Here is an 18,026-nt window from a genome sequence, read left to right on the forward strand (position 1 = left end):
ACTGTAGCCATGTCTGGAATCAGAGATGAGGCCAGGAGGATGAGAAAAGATATGAGGCACGAGAGTCATCTGATAGAAAAGTCAAGGGAATTCCCTTGGGGCCAGTGTCACAAGAGTGCCAAAGCAGAGGGAAGGAATGGCATATGCCTAAGTCATCATCTGAAAGGAAATTGCAGACTAAAATGGAATTGCTTGTCAGCATAAATAGTACGTAGATATTACTTTAAAATCCACCGCTTTGGTTTTATTGAAGAACAGCATTACTTAGCTAGATGGGATTCTGGCTTCTGTGTGGCAGCTCTTCTTGGTTAGCCAGAGAACTATTCTTTATAAAATATTCTATGAGAGAGAGATTCTGCACTGCAGTGTAAGAAGGAAACATTAAGGCCCGCAACACTCTTTTCCGAGTAGGATGCTGATGAGACTGGCAGGATAGCTCTGCTGGCAGGACAGGCAGTGTAGAGGTCCTAAGAAGTCAGGTGTGTGGGGATTTTTGTAGGAGGCCGAGGTTAAGCAAGGCGTTTTGTACATTTGTAGTGGCTCCAATACAATAGACCTCATTTGAATTCCCTCTGTATCCTGGTATGAAAATTGCAGGACACTTGGAACGTATATTCCAGAACTTTTCTTCTCTGTCATCTACAATTGCATTCTGATTAGGCCTTTACCACATCCTCATTCTTCTCAAAGGAAGCCTTCAACTTTGGGAACACCTACTGCATCTTTTAGCTTGAAAATGTGCTCGTGTTTCCCTTCACGTCCTGTGGTCCACTGGGAATTGTAGAAATTGTAGAAGACAGAGCCATTTGTGGTACAGCACTGGATATTTAGGAAATATTCACGTAACCTGATGTTTGTACTTTGGGAAGTACTGTTTGAAGCTCATGGCCATTCTTTTTTACTTTTCTTTCTTTTTAGTTGCACTTTTTTTTTAGGGCTTGCTTAGCCAATTTGTAACTTTTTCTAAGATAAAGTTAAAATTATTTTGAAGTTAGTTTATCAAGCTCTATAAGACTGATTCAGTAGACTAGTAGAGATGGAGCAGGGTGAGGGGATAGGAGAGCAGGGGAGGTCCGCATGTGGATTCTATTCCGGACAGAATTTAAGCAGTAAGAGAATTACCAGGAGAGCGCTGTGCGTGTTCAAAGAAGGTCACCTGCAATTGGAGTTAAGAAAGAGAATCTAAACGTTTTTGATCTTGGTCTTGAAGAAAGTGTCAGATTTTAACAGAGAGACACTCAGGTGCATATTGGCCCCTCTGTTAGCTGACGTAACAGACTCCCAAATCTCAGAGACTTGACGCAATAAAGATTACCCCTTGCTCAGAAGTCTGATGTGGATCGGGTAGCCCTCCTCCCGCCTAAGCTATGCCCGTGAGAACATGTGGGCTCCTTGCTGACAGTGGCCAGGGCGGAAGAGCCAGGAAGGAGGGACAACGCTTGTCACCTGTCCTGCTGATGCTCACATTTCGCTGGTCTGCTCCAGTCCTGTGGCTACAATGTAACTGTCAGAGAGGCTGGGAAACGGAATTGTTTGGAGTGTATGGAGGAGGCTTTGAAAACCAAGAAGAAGCCTTGTGCCTACTTTATTAGGGGGCTTTTTCATGTTTCTGACCTGGGGGCAAATGATCAGAGCTATGCCGTAGGAAGGTTGAGGTGACCTTCAGTTGCTAGCATTTTCTGTAAATTAGGGCTCATATTTCCTGTTGCCTGGATTATTTAAAAAAGCTGCTAAGCTATCCTCACGGCTGACTCTAGTCGCTTTTTTCTCATATGTCTTGTTTACTGCTGCCAGGACCATTTATGAAATAACCTTTTGTATGTCCTTGCGTAATAAATAAGATAAAAGTATAATTTATCACCCAAACTGAAAGCCATTGAGAGTGAAAGTGCTACTAGTTATGCTTGGGCAAGACGTGTGAACTGGGACGTGGGATCACCCCAAGAGGAGATCACGATGGCTCTCTGCTGCCAGCCAGGCCAATCATGCCACAAATCTACGTCCTGCATAATATAGCAGCACCCATCTATCCATCCCCGCCACACCCTTGATTTAGGTTCCTACTCAAACGTAACCTCTGCAAGAGGCCTCACTGCCCCACCTAACCGAGCATTGCTCCACCTTTCCCTCTCTCCCTTCACCCTGCTTTATTTGTCTGCATTGCTCTTCTTACTTCCTGACATTACGTGATGCTTTATTTGTCTGCATTGCTCTTCTTACTCTCTGACATTACATGATGTATTTATTCTGAAATAGCTGTCTGTACCCCCACTAGAATGTAAGCTCCATGAGAGAAGGGGCTTCGTTCTTCCAAAGCTGTAGCTCTAGTGCCTTAAAGAGAGCCTAACACATGGTAAGAGTTCAGAAATCATCATTGAATAAGACAGTGGTTAGACCTGCTACTTCGGTTGGGCCAAGTCCCTTCACCATCGACCCCAGCATCCCCTTGAGTCATCGTTCACGATGCTCCTTCTGTCTTCAGTAAGCTCATTGCTATTCTCTATGGAGATCCAACTGTGTCTCAAGGCTTAGCTTCCATTATTTCTTTTTCTAGAAATTTCTTTGAACACTGTACTCCATACCATTTCCTGTCCTGCATGGAAGCATATAGTTTTTAATATTAACTGGACTGTGTGCTTTGTGGGGGCAAATACTACATCATATATAAAGTCCTCAACTATACCATAGGCACAATACTAATTGCCTCATAGAGTTTTAAAGAGAATTAAATGATATAATTCATGTAAACTTCTTAAAACAATATGCAGCATGCAATGTCATCCATATAAAATATACTCTGATCAATATAAAGAATTACTGATGAGATAATTTACATTCTTTGTGTTTTATTAAGTCTTCAAAATCTAGTATATATTTTATACCTAAACATATGTCGCTTCAGATGGGCCACATTTTAAGCAGCCAATAGCTACAGGTGGCTAATGAATTTTCTTTTGGACAACACAGCTTTAAAGCATACAAGAATAGCAGACATGAGGAGTAGCCACTCCCTGTAGGTCTCAGGGAGAGTGCTCAAGGAAGAAACTTGGAAGATCCATCTCTTTCTTTCCCAAAGCTTAGATTAAGATCTCTTGGAGGGGGCGTGGCTGTGGCCCACTTGGGTGGCAAAGACATTTGCTGGGATGTTGCAGGCCTGGGCTGGAAGGGGAGAAAACCACTGCTGGGATGCTGAAAAGTTTGAAAGGAAGTCTTCCTCTGTGATGTAAGGGAACTTGCTGGAAAGCTGCCTATAGGGATGCCAGTGAAACCCGCTGGAGGGTGTCTGCCATTGGGTGAGCCACACAGCACAGGCTGGAAGGTGCCTGTGGGCAACTATGCTGCCTGCTGGTAGCCATGCCCTGGGAGCAATGAGAAAAACCACTGGAACCAGGGAGAAAAGTCCCTACTCTTACAGTTTTCTTTTAGCACTCTTTATAATATTAATGCTGGTTGGCAAAGGGAAAATGTTATAGGATCCTTCTCAAGAATCACAAAGGACAGCAAAAAAGGTAGATTTGGAGCTGAGAGGCAATAAATTGACAATTGGCAAAAAGCAAAACTCATATTGCTTGCTTTCTAGATCAAAGTATCCTTCTCAACAGTGCTTCCTCTTACCTAGATAAAATTCCTACCATGAATACCCTCTACTCAAAAGAGATAGCTGCACTTTTCTCTGAAAGTTGCTGCTGAAAAGTACAAATGTTACTTACGGCAGCTTGAGGGTGTGTTGTCTTGAATACGTTGTCAGCTTAGGAGGGAGAGCATTCTGCTTGTCAATAGACAAAAGTGATATTTTAGTGATGGAGAGGGGAGGTGGAGCTGAGTAAGCCCTGGGCACTAGCTAGGTTCTGATAAAGTCCCAGAAGATGATGTAATGGATAAAAAGCTTTGCACGTTTTTTAAAGCTTTTTTGTGAGTATTGGTACCATTTTCCTTTCCTTCCTTGCTATAAAGGAAGCAATTCTAAGACAAATATTGAGAATTTAAAAAGTCGTAGAGTGTGTCTTTGAATATTTTGGATAATATGTGCTTTACTTTAGAGCAGACTTCTGTAAAATTTGGTTGAGTAAATCAATTTTAGCACTAACAGAGTAAACAGGTATTTTTTCTTTATATTTTTCATGCAGGATAAATCAGCCAGCAAAGAAAAATCCAAGACACCAGTAAGAGTTTTACCACAGTTGGCTGCGGTAATTCACTTATTCGTTGAATTTTTGCCCTTTTAAATGGTTTATTAGTTTTCAAACTTGTAAATAGTAACTGAATTTCTGACTTTGAATTTTGTACTCCACTTGATTATTTTCTGATGGAGAAATTCTACAAGGTGCACATGTTAGGAAAAATGACTATCTTAATAAAGTAACTGTAAGCTGTAATTTCCTACTATGTACAGAATATTTGAATATTCTGGATGAAGGAATTTCCCTGATGGACCATCAGAAAGTATGTCAGTGTTGGAGTTAGGAAATGAGGTGTCAGGTTATAGCTTTGTCAGTCGTGGCTCTGTCATCTGAGGGGGCCACTTACCTCTCTGAGCCTCAGTTTCTGAGTTTGAATATGAGCAGAGTCGATGCCGTGACCTTTGAGATATATCTTTCAGCAGTGAAATGCTATGCCACAGAAGACTCTTCAGCTCTTGCCATCCTTTTTTAATTGTTATGACTATAAATTGTCATTGTCCTTTAGAAGAGGCAGTTGGTAGACATTTTCAGTTGATAGGTGCTAGGTAAGATGAACTTTACCATAATAAATTTTACCATCTAGTAATTATGTTGAGTTTAGTGCCATTGAGTTATGTTCTTGTGACTCCTGGAAATTGAGCTTAAATGAAGGTTCAATGAAAACATTATTTTTTTAAATTGTGATAAATTATGCATAACAAAACTTACGATTTTAGCCATTTTTAATTGAACTGTAATTCATTGGCATTAAGTACATTCATATGTGCAATCATCACCACCATCCATCTCCAGAACTCTTTCATCTTTCCAAACTGAGACTTCTTACTCACTAAACGCTAACACCCCATTCTCCCTTCCCCTAGCCCCTAGAAACCACCATTCTACTTTCTGTCTCTGTTTATTTGGACTCCTCTAGGTCCCTCGTATAAGTGGAATCCTACGATATTTGTCCTTTTGGGTCTGGCTTATTTCACTTAGCATAATATTTTCAAGGTTCATACAAAGCATTATTTTTTGAAAGATATTTTAAAAGGTGAGAGCAGACTATGAAGTTGACTTCATGTTGCTTTATATAGAGAAGATTCTTGATCATTTAAAATGGAGGACATTTTTTACTTAGAAAACTTGAGTTAATATTCTTAGGTGAATTATCTTGAACATTTCAAAATACATATTTTCATTGAAAATGTGTTCTTACTAATAATGCCAGATCATCAAGCCAAGTTCTGTAAAATTGAGCCATAGCATATTTTCCCTAGTTCTGCAAAATCTATCTTAAATTTTCTAGTTTAAAAGACAAGACCTAAAATGGAATAGACATTTTATTTTCTCTGTAAAAATTTAGCACATTTTAAAACTAAAAGAAAATAAAAATTGCCCTTAGTTTGTTGTGTCTTGTTAGTATATAGGTTTGGAAATGTAAAAATTTAAATTTCCATATTTAATATTCAGTGGCCAAGTTGAATTGTGTAATAATCTTTTCCTGTTGGTGGCATATAATAGTCTGAAATGCTTTTGTTGGCTGATGTAAATATGGTTTTACGTTCGTATTTGGCTGTCTTACATTTTTTCAGCATTCTTTGAGTTTTATGTGTTTTAAGGGAAATAATATTTTTAAGAGATGTTTTTAAAAATCCGTTGATTAGAAAAAAAGTGTTTTCCTTTGAATATTAAGGTTTGCACACAGATGAAATTTTCTAGCAGTAATTAAGACCTAGAGCGATTTCATTCCAGGGCTTCATGCTTCCAGAGGTGATCTTTGTTGTTACAATCAAGGTAACGCAGCACTGGTGGCTCCCAGCCTCTGTGGGCTGGTGACCTGATTCTGTACACTCACTCATAGCACTCCCGTGAATCTGAAATCCTTTATGGAGCAAGATGAGACTGGAACAATGGAAGGGCAGACGGATGGATGGAAAAGCATTGACTTATAAGTTGTTGTAGCCTGTTTTCCTGCAGAAAAAGAGCATGAAACAAGGACCGGTGTGCGGGTAGTTTATTTGGAACCGGGAATAAGGGATTGAGGAGAATAAAACTGGAAAGAAGGAGAAGCCAGTACAAGCATGGGCTATCAAGTTGGTCTGCAGCTGAAAGGAGACACAGACTCAATTGTCAACATTAAAAAATATGTACATTTTACTTTAAAATCCACTCATTTGGGTTTATTTAAGAGTCATATGTTCCAGTAACAATGGGTCTGTGTTCTGGTATTGCAATAATTGGCTTGAGTTAATTAGTTGTTGCCTTTTTAAAGATGTAGGTGTTCTTCCATCTGCCACAGTCCCACTCTCCATTGTTTCCCAGCGCTGAAGCTGAGTGCTAATTAGCTGTCATCATTAGCCTTCCTCTCTCCTTTATGATACCTGCTCAAATTGTATAAGAATTTATGACCCCTGCCTTAAATGATGGAATAAATTTGTGAGTTTCCAGAATACTCCAGAGCCACTTAAAGCCATGAGAACAGGAAGACCTTTTGGAGCTGGAATGCAGTGGAACTCATTAGCGGTGGAGACCAACAGAGAGTGCCTCATTAAAATGGAAGGCTTAAAAAACATGTTAATATCTGGGGGGAAGTAGACTCTCTGGAATGAACACCCCAGTGTTGGGTAACTGGTGTCCACATCAAACTAGCATTGGGGCCTTTGGTAATGGCTCCCAAATGTTACCACCACAGCCATTCGTGGGCTTGAGTAAGATTTGCTGTTGAGTGTTTGTGTCTTCTTTCCAGATGTCCTGATTTGGTTGAGAAAATGTATGTTTATAAATACTCATGCATTTCATGAAAAAAGTTTTTTCTTATCTTGTTTTATTAATGCTACTTAAATTTCATATTTCAGGTGAGTACAAAGCCCCAGTGGCAGCAGGCAGCTCCGTCATTCCATTTGAGTATAAAGCAGGACAGTGATATTCCAGAACAGTTTAGTATTAAAAATGAACAGTCATATGGTAAGAGCTTTAATATTCTAACTTAGAGTTAAGGAAATTTGCTAGAGAAAAAAATCCTACAACATTTAGTTAATAGAGTAGTGAAATTGTAAAACTGAAGTGACGTTTATATCAAATAGAAAAATTTATTCCAAATGTTTTCCGTTAGAAAATAATTGATTCCAGTCTTAGTTATTTCAGGCTGTTGTAAATGCTATAAAAGCTGATAGTTTAGGAATTGGAATGCTTATAATAAAAATTTGATTTATTGTAGTCAGAATTTGCCTCTGCAAAGACTAAGAATTTTTTTCTAAAAGAGATTTTGGTAAATTGTAAACCTTACTTCCAAAAATAAGTCATTTTAATAATTTTTATTATTTTGACTCATCAGATTGATTACATTGAATGTTAACATTTTTTCATCATGGTTCTTTAAACTTCCTGAAATAGTTTTGTATTCTATTTTTATCATAATTTTAATCTTGTTCCTTTTAAGATTCTATGCAAATATAATTGAAAGTTTGCATTTATTAGCATATTAATCAAAATAGAAAATAAATTAATTGAATATTCTTAAAATAGTCACAGGTTTCTATTATGGTGACATTAAACAAGACTAGTTTAACTTCCCCATAGTTAAAGAAAATAAATTATAGTTACTTGTGAACTTAAAGCATGTAGTTTTTTGTTGAAAGGTGCTTTGGCATTTTATTCTAACTATTGAAATGTCTTAGCTTACTTTTTAGATGACTAACTTGTGATTTTTAAAATTCAAGCTGAATACATGGAACACGTTGGAAAAAGGGGCAAATTACTAGACCAAGTTGATGACAGTTGTGCTGGACCATCTACTTCCAAATCAAAGAGCAAATCTCCACATAAAGAACGAGAAAACTTTAGAAGCACTCTTGTTAATGTCATTATGTAAGTTCTATAAGCTAACTAGTAACTGTTACCCTAGTTTGAGCCCCTGGGAAATTTTCATCCAAAATATAAGAATTCTATGCCTCTCTAAGGATGCCTCAAAGCCTTGTTGGAATGAGGTCAGGGGATAAATGTAGAATGAAAGAATGAGCTTAACCCTATTAAGGGCATCCCACTTTTAAATATCATGAACTGAAAAAGCACCCATGTTATGCTAGATGTTGGCTGAGAGAGCAGAACGACTGGGATTCTGGTTGCAGACCTAGTGGTTGGTGGATGGGGTAGTTTTTTTCCCCATCTCTTCTGCTAAGGTGGTGTGGTGACTTCTGTGGCATTGTGAGTCTCCTATAGAAAAGGAAAGAACTGGGGCGAAATGATCAGGGTATGAGCAGAGCCCGGGCTCGGCCTGGTCTGAATTTTAGATCTGTTTATGGAGGGCAAGGCAGATGCAAGTCACTAGATCCTCTTTGCTTGTTTCCTCATAGCTCTGTGCTGGTTGCTCAGTACCCTCTTTCTTTGACTGTGACTCTCAAGGCACACACACTGCCATCTGTGAACAAATGGAGTTTCATGACACATTGCAGTAGGTGACTCACCCACAGAAACCCCGTTTTACTCTGCCCGCATGGGGCTTTACTGGCAGGATGGCCATCTGGAAGGGAGGACAGTGGGTGCTATGTGCTTACCAGGGGCAGGGGTTTTGTGGGGTCCTGTGCAGCTGGACTGTGGGTGTGTGCCTCCACTCAAGGGGGTTGGAGTTTGCTTTTGCCAGGCGCCACTGCAATATTGCCAGCTTGGCCCTCATATCTCTTTCTTGGATTAAGCACTCTTAGATCCCTCAAACAGGGTAAAATCAACACCCAAAACCATGGACCTGTAGGCTTCTGGTTACAATTTCTTAGAAGCCACTTTTTCTCTACCCTGTGTCCTGGCCAGGACACATGATCTTTCTTGACACAGTTCCCTTTGCTTGTCATTTCTGGTCCTCCTGTAGTTGAGGATAGAGTGCATCTTGGGTTTCAGCTTAGTACAGGGGTCTCAATTTGAATTCTCATTTCCCTCAGGCCTAAGAATTGTCTCCTGACCAACATGGGCGTTGAAGTCTGAGGCCCAGCCCCCACAACGGCCGCCATGGCCTCAGGTTTTTAAGGAGTGCTCTGCCTTGCCATTCCATTGTTTTCTTCCTCCTGAATATTTCCTTTCTTTCTGTGAGCCCAGCTATGCATTCAAAAGGATCTTTGTGACATATCCAGTATTTATAGAATGGTATTGGGAGGTTTTTCAAGTATCTTTGCTGCTGGGTTGTAAGAAACAGAAGTCTCTTTTTTAACGATATTTTGTCTTTTTTAGTTTTGCTTTTTATAAACAGGGCATGGATGGACTTATTGGAGTTTCTGTACTTCAATAGCATGTTTAATCCCATTATAGTTTCTTATGTATGTGGCTTAACTTCTACCAATTTATTTTTAATTTCTTATTGACGATATGTTGCCTTTGCTTATTTTTTTTTGCTTTCTACTGAATTGAAGTTTCCCTCTTCTCCCTTTTTTCCTATTGGCTTAAAAGTTATCAAATATATTTCTGTTCTTTTAGTGGTTACCCCAACATTTCAAACCACATATTGTAATTTATATTTTTTAAAGTTTAAAATTCATTTTATCTGTCTTCCCCATGAATATCACAGAAGGACCTTGGAATGCTTTAACTTAGCTCTGAACTTTCCCCTGCATTTTCCATGTGATTATTGTTTATCTTTTAATTTTAATTAATTAATTAGTTAATTAATATTTTCTGCTTTTTCTTCCCAAGTTCCCCCAGTACATAGTTGTGTATTTTAGTTGTGGGTACTTCTAGTTGTGGCATGTGGGACGCCGCCTCAGCATGGCCTGAGGAGTGGTCCCATGTCTGCGCCCAGGATCCGAACCAGCGAAACCCTGGGCCACTGAAGCTGAGCATGGGAACTCAACCAGTTGGCCATGGGGCCGGCCCCTATTGTTTATTTCATTTCTACCAATATTTCTATAGTATTTTAGTTCTACCAAGTCCTTAAATTCTCTATACTCTTTTTTTTTTTTTAATTTAACACTTACTTAGATTTACTAAAGTCTTTCTAATTTCTTAGAAAATTGCCTTAGCATTCCAATCTTCACATCTGGGTTCATTTTATTTTTTGCTGAAGTTTATCCTTTAGTAGTTGTTTCAGTGAGGATCTGTTCAGAGTAAACTTGACACTTTCATTTCTGTAAAGGTCTCAATTTTGTCCTTATTCTTTAATTAATGATTAAGCTGGCTACAGGGTTAAAGGATAATAGTAATTTTTACCCTACACATCTGGAAAACATTAGATTGAAAAACATTAAGCATTATTTTTGGCATGTCTTATTTTTCCCAGCTTTATTAAGGTATAATTGACAAATACAATTACAATGTAGTTAAAGTGCACAGTGTGATGATTTGATGTATGTACCCATTGTGAAAGGACCCCACATTCAAGTTAATTAACATGTCTATCACCTCACAGATTTACCTTTCTGTTTTTTGGTGAGAACTCTTAAGTTTTACTCTCAGCAAATTTTGATTATACAATACAATATTATCAGCTATAGCCACCATGGCGTGTATTATTGTAGATGAGAAGCCTATGTTGCTTTATTTGTCATTACTTTGCAATGTGTTTGTGCTGTCAACTTGTCTTTTCCTTTTTTTTTGAACATTTCATTTTTAAAGGCTTCTAGATAGGCTTTAAAAGAAACCAGCCTTATTGAGATATAATTTATATACCATTAAATTCATCCATGTTAAAGGTACAGTTGAATGAATTTTAGCAGATTTCTGCAGTTGCACAACCTTCTCCAAGATCCACTTGTAGAATACTTCCATCATCCTCAGAAGTTCCCATATGCCCATTTCAGTTAATCCTTTCTACCACTGGTTGCCCAGGCAGTCATTGATCTGCTTTCTGTCTCTACAGCTTTATCTTTTCTAAAATTTCATATAAATGGAATCATATAACTTGTATCTTTTTGGAATCCATTTGTCTAGTTTAGTGTTTCTGGTTTTTGGCTGTTTGACTGATGCTGTTATAAACATTTGCATGCAAATCTTTTTGTGGACATATGTTTTCATTTCTCCTGGTAGATGCCTAGGTGTAGAGATGCTGAGTTGTATAGTAGGTGTATGTTTAAGTTTTTAAGACATTGCTAAACTTTTCCAAGTGGCTATACTGTTTTATATTCCCACAAGCAGTGTCTGAAGATGCTTCTAGTTTCTCCACATCCTTGCCCACACTTTGTTTTTTGGTTTGTTTTGCCATTCTAGCCATTCTCGTACATGTGTTATTGTATCTCATTATGGCTCTAAGTTGTATGTCCCTAATGACTAATGACTAATGATGATGGATATCCTTTCTTGTGGTTGTTTGACATTCGTATAACTACTTTGGTGAAGTGTCTAAGTCTTTTGCCCTTCTTTTTATTGGATTGTTTGTCTTATTATTGCACTGTAAGAGTTCTTTATATATTTCCTATGCAAGTCCTTTATCACATATATATTTGCAAATATTTTCTCCCAGTCTGTGTCTTATCTTTTCATTTTCCTTATGGTATTTTTTTGAAAAGCAAAAGTTTTAAATTTTGATTAAGCTCAATTTATCATTTTTTTCTTTTATTGTTCATGGTTTTGGAGTCCTATCTGAGAATCTTTTCCTATCACAAGGTCATAAAGATTTTCTCCTATATTTTCTTAGAAGCTTTCTAGTTTTAGCTCTTACATTTTTGTGCATGATTTATTTCAATGGTGTATCTGTGGTGTGAGGTAAGGGTTGAAGTTCAAGTTTTTGCATATAAATATTCATATGTTCAGCCCCATTTGTGGAAAAGACTATTCCCATTGAATTACCTTAGCACCTTTATGGAAAATCATTTGACCATATATGGGGTTCTACTTCTGTTCCATTGATCTATGTGTCTATCTTTACACCGCTACCGTGCTGTCTTGATCCTTATAGTAAGTTTTGAAATCAGACAGTTTAAGTGCACAAAATTTATTATTCTTTTTCAAAATTGTTTTGGCTACTCTAGGTCTTTTGCATTTCTGTATACATTTTAAGATCAGCTTATCAGTTCTTCAAAAAGAAAAGTAGCCTACTGGGATTTAGGGACTTTGCATTGAATCTGTAGACCAATTTTGGGAGAATGGCCATTTCAATAGTATTGAGTCTTCCAGTCCGTAAATATGTTATTTCTCTCCGTTTATTTAGATCTTTAATTGCTCAGTGGTGTCTTGTATTTTTAACATACAAGTTTTGTATTTCTTTTAAAAAAGTTTTTCCTAGGTATTTTTACTTTTGATGTTATTGTGAATGGAATTATTTAATTCCATTTTCTGATTGATTGTTGCCAGTATATAGAAAAATCAATTGATTTTTGCTTCTTGATCTTAGATCCTAAGACATTACTACACTAGTTTACTAGTTCTGGAGCTTTTATTTATTATTTTTTTTTATCCTTTATTTATTTATTTATTTTTTTGGTGAGGAAGATTGGCCCTGAGCTAACATCTGTTGCCAATCTTCTTTTTCTTTTTCTTCCTTTTCTCCCTAAAGCCCCAGTACGTAGTTGTATATCCTACTTGTAGGTCATTCTAGTTTTTCTATGTGGGATGCCACCACAGCATGGCTTGATGAACAGTGTGTATGTCTGTGCCCAGGATCTTAACCAGCAAACCCTGGGCCGCCAAAGTGGAGTGTGTGAACTTAAACACTTGGCCATGGGGCCAGCCCCTATGGAGCTTTTAAAAAGATGCCTTAGAATTTCCTGTATATACAATCGTGTTGTCTAAAAATAAAGATACTTATGCTACTCCATTTCCAATCTAGATGCCTTTTGTTTCCTTCTCTTTCCATTTTGCACTTGTTAGGACCTTCAGTGCATTGTTGGATAGAATTGGTGAGAATGGAATTCCCAGTCTTAGGGGAAAAGCCTTCAGTCTTTCATATTTATGTAGGATGTCAGTTGTAGGTTTTTAAGATACTCTTTATCAGGTTGAGGAGGTTCCCTTCTTTTCCTAGTTTGTTGAGAGTTTTTATCATAAATGGGTGCTGGATTTCTGTCAGATGCTTTTTCAGTGTCCATTGAGATGATCATTTGGTTTTTGTCCTTTAGTCTATTTATATGGTATATTACATTAATTGCTTTTGATATGTTAAAGAAACCTTGCGTTCCTCTCACTTAGTCATTGTGTATAATCCTTTCTATATGTTGCTGGATTTGATTTCCTAATATTTTGTTAAGGAGTTTCAAGTCTATGTTAATAGGTGATATGAGTCTGTACTTTTCTTCTGATATCTTTGTCTGGCTTTTGTATCAAGGCACTACTGGCCTCATAAAATGAGTTGGGAAGTGTTTACCTCCTTTATTTTTTAAATGAGTTTGTGTAGAATTGGTATTATTTTTTCCTTACTTTTTGATGGAATTTATTAATGAAGCCATCTGGACCTGAACTTTTCTTTGTGGGAAGATTATTAATTACTAATTCAATTAGTTTACCCACTATAGATCTATTCAGATTTACTATTTCTTCTTGAGTCATGTTGGTACTTTAAAATTTTTTTTATGCAGAATACACTTTTTATTTAAGTTGTCTGATTTGCTGGCAGAAAGTTATTAGACAACTTCCATGTTTTCAGCCTTTCTACTCATTTCTCCCTTTGGGATCTGCTGACTGCAAGACCAGAGCCTTTTCTATGGGTCTCCTAGGCAGACTGGTTTCCTTCCTGCGTGAGTTATGGGCTGTGGTGTTTTCAACTCTGCTTCATCTGTCTTCTATCATCTTTTAATGTTCCAAAAATTTGTTGAAATATCTCTCAGTTGATGACCCTCTAGTCTCTTCACAATCGTTGGTTAAAATTATTTTACAAGCATTTTCACAGGGAAACTTGAAAAAAGGGCTATTTATGCCACCATCTTGAACCAAAACCTCTATTGATTTAATAAAGAAAAAATTGATATATTTCTTTTCACTTTTGAGAAATAAGTACATCATGTTTTCTTTTTAACTAGATAAAGTGTCTCCTATATTGATTATTTTATTTCTGAAAGGAATGTTTTTCTGTTGGAAAGAGCATGGCAGTTTGGAAGTATGTATGGATGGGCAAATTCTTGTTTTCATACTTAATTAACTGTATGACAAAGGGGAAGTTATTTAATCTTTCTGTCATTTAGTTTTATCTGTGAAGTGGGGATAATTATCCCATTGTGTCTTTAACAACAGGTGTGAAGATTAGAGTAGAGATAATATATGTGAGACATTTAGGGTCTGACTAGGTGATCGGTAAAAGGCTTCTATTGTTGTTTTTCCCAGGGAACAAAATCTTTTCCTGTAGCCGCAGAATGATAGAATCACAGAGTTTTATAGCTGAAGGATTTTCGTTCTGACTTCAGGAACTTCTCCAGCAGTTCCCAGGGCCCCCAGCCTTCTTCCTCCTCACCTACCCTAAGCTTGCTGCATCCTTCTAGGCAGGCCTTACTCACACAGAGGATGAAGTTTGTTTGATGCTCAGGATTCAGCAGGTAGATAAGATGAGCATGTCTGCTATTAAAAATCCCCCAATAACCCAGTTATTAAGGTCATCTACTTTATAGTGGCAGAATCTGAACCCAGATGTCTTGATTCCTGAACTATGTTGCTGTCATATTAGTACCTCTTTACTGTACAATCAACAAAATAGTGAGGTGATTACTTTTGTAGTTGGAATAATCAACCTTTCTCTCTCCAGTTACAGAATACCTTGAAGATCTCCCACCCCTCCTTTCATACTCTTATTCCCTCACTTGAGAATGGTTCATTGAGCACCTGCTGTGTACTGATTAAACTGAGACATCACCTGAGATGTTACTGAGACAGTGCCTTGACTCTTTTCTCTGGTCCATCTTATTGAAAAGAATAAGTGTAAAGTTCACAAAGTATTGGATTCCTAGGTTTGCAAAAGTCTAAGTTAGAAGGCCCATTCTGGGTACCTACCTTGGTATGGTGTCTCAGACAGATATTCAACAAACCTCCAGCCTCTACTCACTGGACAGCAGGAGTGGGAAGGAGTATTTTATCATACAGCATCACTGACCTGATCAGCATCCCAGGTGAAGTTGGGATCCAGAACATAATACATTGAATGATAAAGAGGTTAAAGCTATCTCAGAACAACTTGTTGTTTTTCCTGAACTATGCCTTTCTGCAAAATGGAACGTAAGAAGACATGAATTGTGGTTCATATCTGGTATAGATTTTGAATTGAATTGTAGCTATAAATATTATAGTGTGATATAAACTTCTAGCCAATAATAAATACAAAGGAGCATATGAGCCTCTATGTCACTCACTGCTGACTTGTACTGTATGTCTCTAGAAGTCTGAGGAATGGTCTTTTGAAGAATGCATCTGTGTCTTCTGCAAAACCAAATGTAAAGTCTTTTCCATCAGTGTGCTTTTTTTTTTAAACTTTTTATTAAGATTATGATAGTTTACAACCTTGTGAAATTTCAGTTGTACATTATTATTTGTCAGTCATGTTGTAGGTGGTGCACCTCTTCACCCTTTGTGCCCACCCCCACCCCTCCTTTCCCCTCGTAACCACTGATCTGTTCTCTTTGTCTACATGTTTAACTTCTATCTCTGAGCAGAGTCATACAGAGTTCATCCTTCTCTATCTGGCTTATTTCACTTAACATAATTCCCTCAAGGTCCATCCATGTTGTTGTGAATGGGACAATTTTATCCTTTTTTATGGCTGAGTAATATTCCATTGTATATATATACCATATCTTCTTTATCCAATCATCAGTTGATGGGCACTTAGGTTGGTTCCATGACTTGGCTATTGTGAATAATGCTGCGATGAACATAGGGGTGCGTGGGACTTTTGGAATTGCTGATTTCAGGTTCTTAGGATAGATACCCAGCAGTGGGATGGCTGGGTCATATGGTATTTCTATTTTTAATTTTTTGAGAAATCTCCATACTGTTTCCATAGTGGCTGCACCAATTTGCATTCCCACCAGCAGTGTAATAAGGGTTCCTTTTTCTCCACAACGTCTCCATCAGTGCTCTTTTAAACCTCATATTTATAAGTAACCATACATAGTTTAGGAATAAGGCGAGAACACTCTTATAAAATTTCAGAGAAAAGAGAGCTTGATTTTAGAGTAATGAGGAAGAATGAGTAAAGCCCATCAAGAAGGGTGTGGTCTCTGAATTAGGTACTGCAAATCATTTCCAGTATAACTGTCTCTCTACAAATAAGGAGAAAGAATTCTGGGAGGAATATGGTACCAAACCAATATGTATACTGTTAATAAAATGTTCAACAGTTCATTTTTTCTTATGATTTAAATAAGACAGTCCTGCTGTTTTCATATCTATTAGTTTCTGTTCTAACTGCCCTTTATACGCATTTGAATAGTGTGTTTATCATTTTCTTAGGCAACAAGATGCTGTCTTAAACTCACCTACCCCTGATGAAAGCCCATTTTCAAAGCAGACCACCTCTGCAATAGAGAAAGACATCTTGGTAAGGAGCTATTTCTTTTGTCAGTATTATTGAAAGTAAAAAAAGCACTTGGAGATACTTTTATGCTTTTGACTTATTCTCTGCTGCTCCCTTGTGAAGCTCTGTGGTTCTAGGAGTGAATGCAGAGTTCCATAAAGTTGCTCTCCTGGGTTAATGAAGGAAGTCACTCTCTCTTGCTGCCTAAGCCCACAGTCTTAGGCAAGAGTCTCAGGTTTAGCTGCTCCTTTCATTATAGCTAGCCTCTGCCTTGTAGAGAGAGACATTCTACGTCTTTATTCTTCTATGAGATATTATCCTGATTACATAATGTACACATTACAGAGCATATTAACTTACTGTAGAAATAGTAATTCTCTGAGTATTTCAAATACAGAATTTTTAAAAATGTAAATATCAAAGATTTTAGCATTTCTAATTTGAAAGTATTTTGATGCTTAAATATTTTTCTAATAAGTGACATATAAAAACTTCTTGTGAAAATATATTGAAGTTAAATGTCTATTATTAGAGAAATACTATCTGGTCTTAAAATGAATATTTGATGCACACATTTAATAGCAGCTATAAAATTCTAGTGTGGAATGTTAATAGGCCAGTTGGGAGTTTCCTAAATCCTGTTGTGTAACATTTCTGAGATTCATGTTTAGGAATACTGATTCACATGAGGCTTTAAGATCAAATTCTGATGATCAGTAAGAAAAGGATAAAAACTGGCATACCAAATTTTCACATGTTTATAAAACACTGAACTCTACTGCCACGTGTGCTCTGTTCAGTACTTCATAGATTTGGTAGTATAACTTTATGTTTTAAAATGGAGTTATGAACTAAGATAAGAGCTTTAATTTTCATGAAATATATATTTTTTTGAATTTAGGAGATCTCAAATAATGCCTACATGAATTACATAAAATGTATTTTTGTGATTTGTAAATACTTTGTTCTCGTAAAGTTTTAATTTTGCTTTGTAGTTTCATTTTTGATAAACACACTTCTTTTGTTATAGTACTAAACTCATCTACATTTCTGGTCTCCTTTATGTAGAGATATTACTATTACATTCACCATGGAATTGATACGGACCATGTAGCCCCAATGGAAGATTCTTGGCTAGAGAATGTATTGAATTTAGTTCCCCAACATCTGAAAGTCCTCACTAACAGCATACTTGTACTATCTGATGAAATGAGAGAAGATTACCTTCTTAGTGTAAAAAAATCCATAGGTAAATCGGTATTTCTCCTTGCTTTCTAATTTGAATATGTGACTCATTAAGGATAAATTTTTTTAATAGAAAGTCAATACCTACACTTGTAACTGTTTATTATATTTATTATGCTCTTTCTTGTATTGCTGTTACATTGCTTAAGATCGTAGGCAAATTTCATTAATAAAGTATAACAAAACTTTTTTTAAAAACTCTTTCTATTAGT

At 37.1% G+C, this 18,026-nt stretch overlaps 1 protein-coding gene across 1 annotated transcript in view; it reads left to right on the plus strand.

The window, feature by feature from the left end:
- LOC124233445 (dynein axonemal heavy chain 7-like) overlaps positions 1–18,026 on the plus strand; it is a 234,964-nt gene that overhangs the window by 7,863 nt on the left and 209,075 nt on the right. The window contains exons 3-7 of the mRNA XM_046650549.1: positions 4,128–4,190; positions 7,019–7,127; positions 7,883–8,030; positions 16,506–16,593; positions 17,638–17,818. Of these exons, the coding sequence (XP_046506505.1) occupies positions 4,128–4,190; positions 7,019–7,127; positions 7,883–8,030; positions 16,506–16,593; positions 17,638–17,818 (589 nt within the window). The remainder of the gene's footprint in view (positions 1–4,127; positions 4,191–7,018; positions 7,128–7,882; positions 8,031–16,505; positions 16,594–17,637; positions 17,819–18,026) is intronic.

This window comes from Equus quagga, unplaced genomic scaffold (genome assembly GCF_021613505.1).
Source record: "Equus quagga isolate Etosha38 unplaced genomic scaffold, UCLA_HA_Equagga_1.0 203_RagTag, whole genome shotgun sequence".
NCBI classification, from domain to species: domain Eukaryota; kingdom Metazoa; phylum Chordata; class Mammalia; order Perissodactyla; family Equidae; genus Equus; species Equus quagga.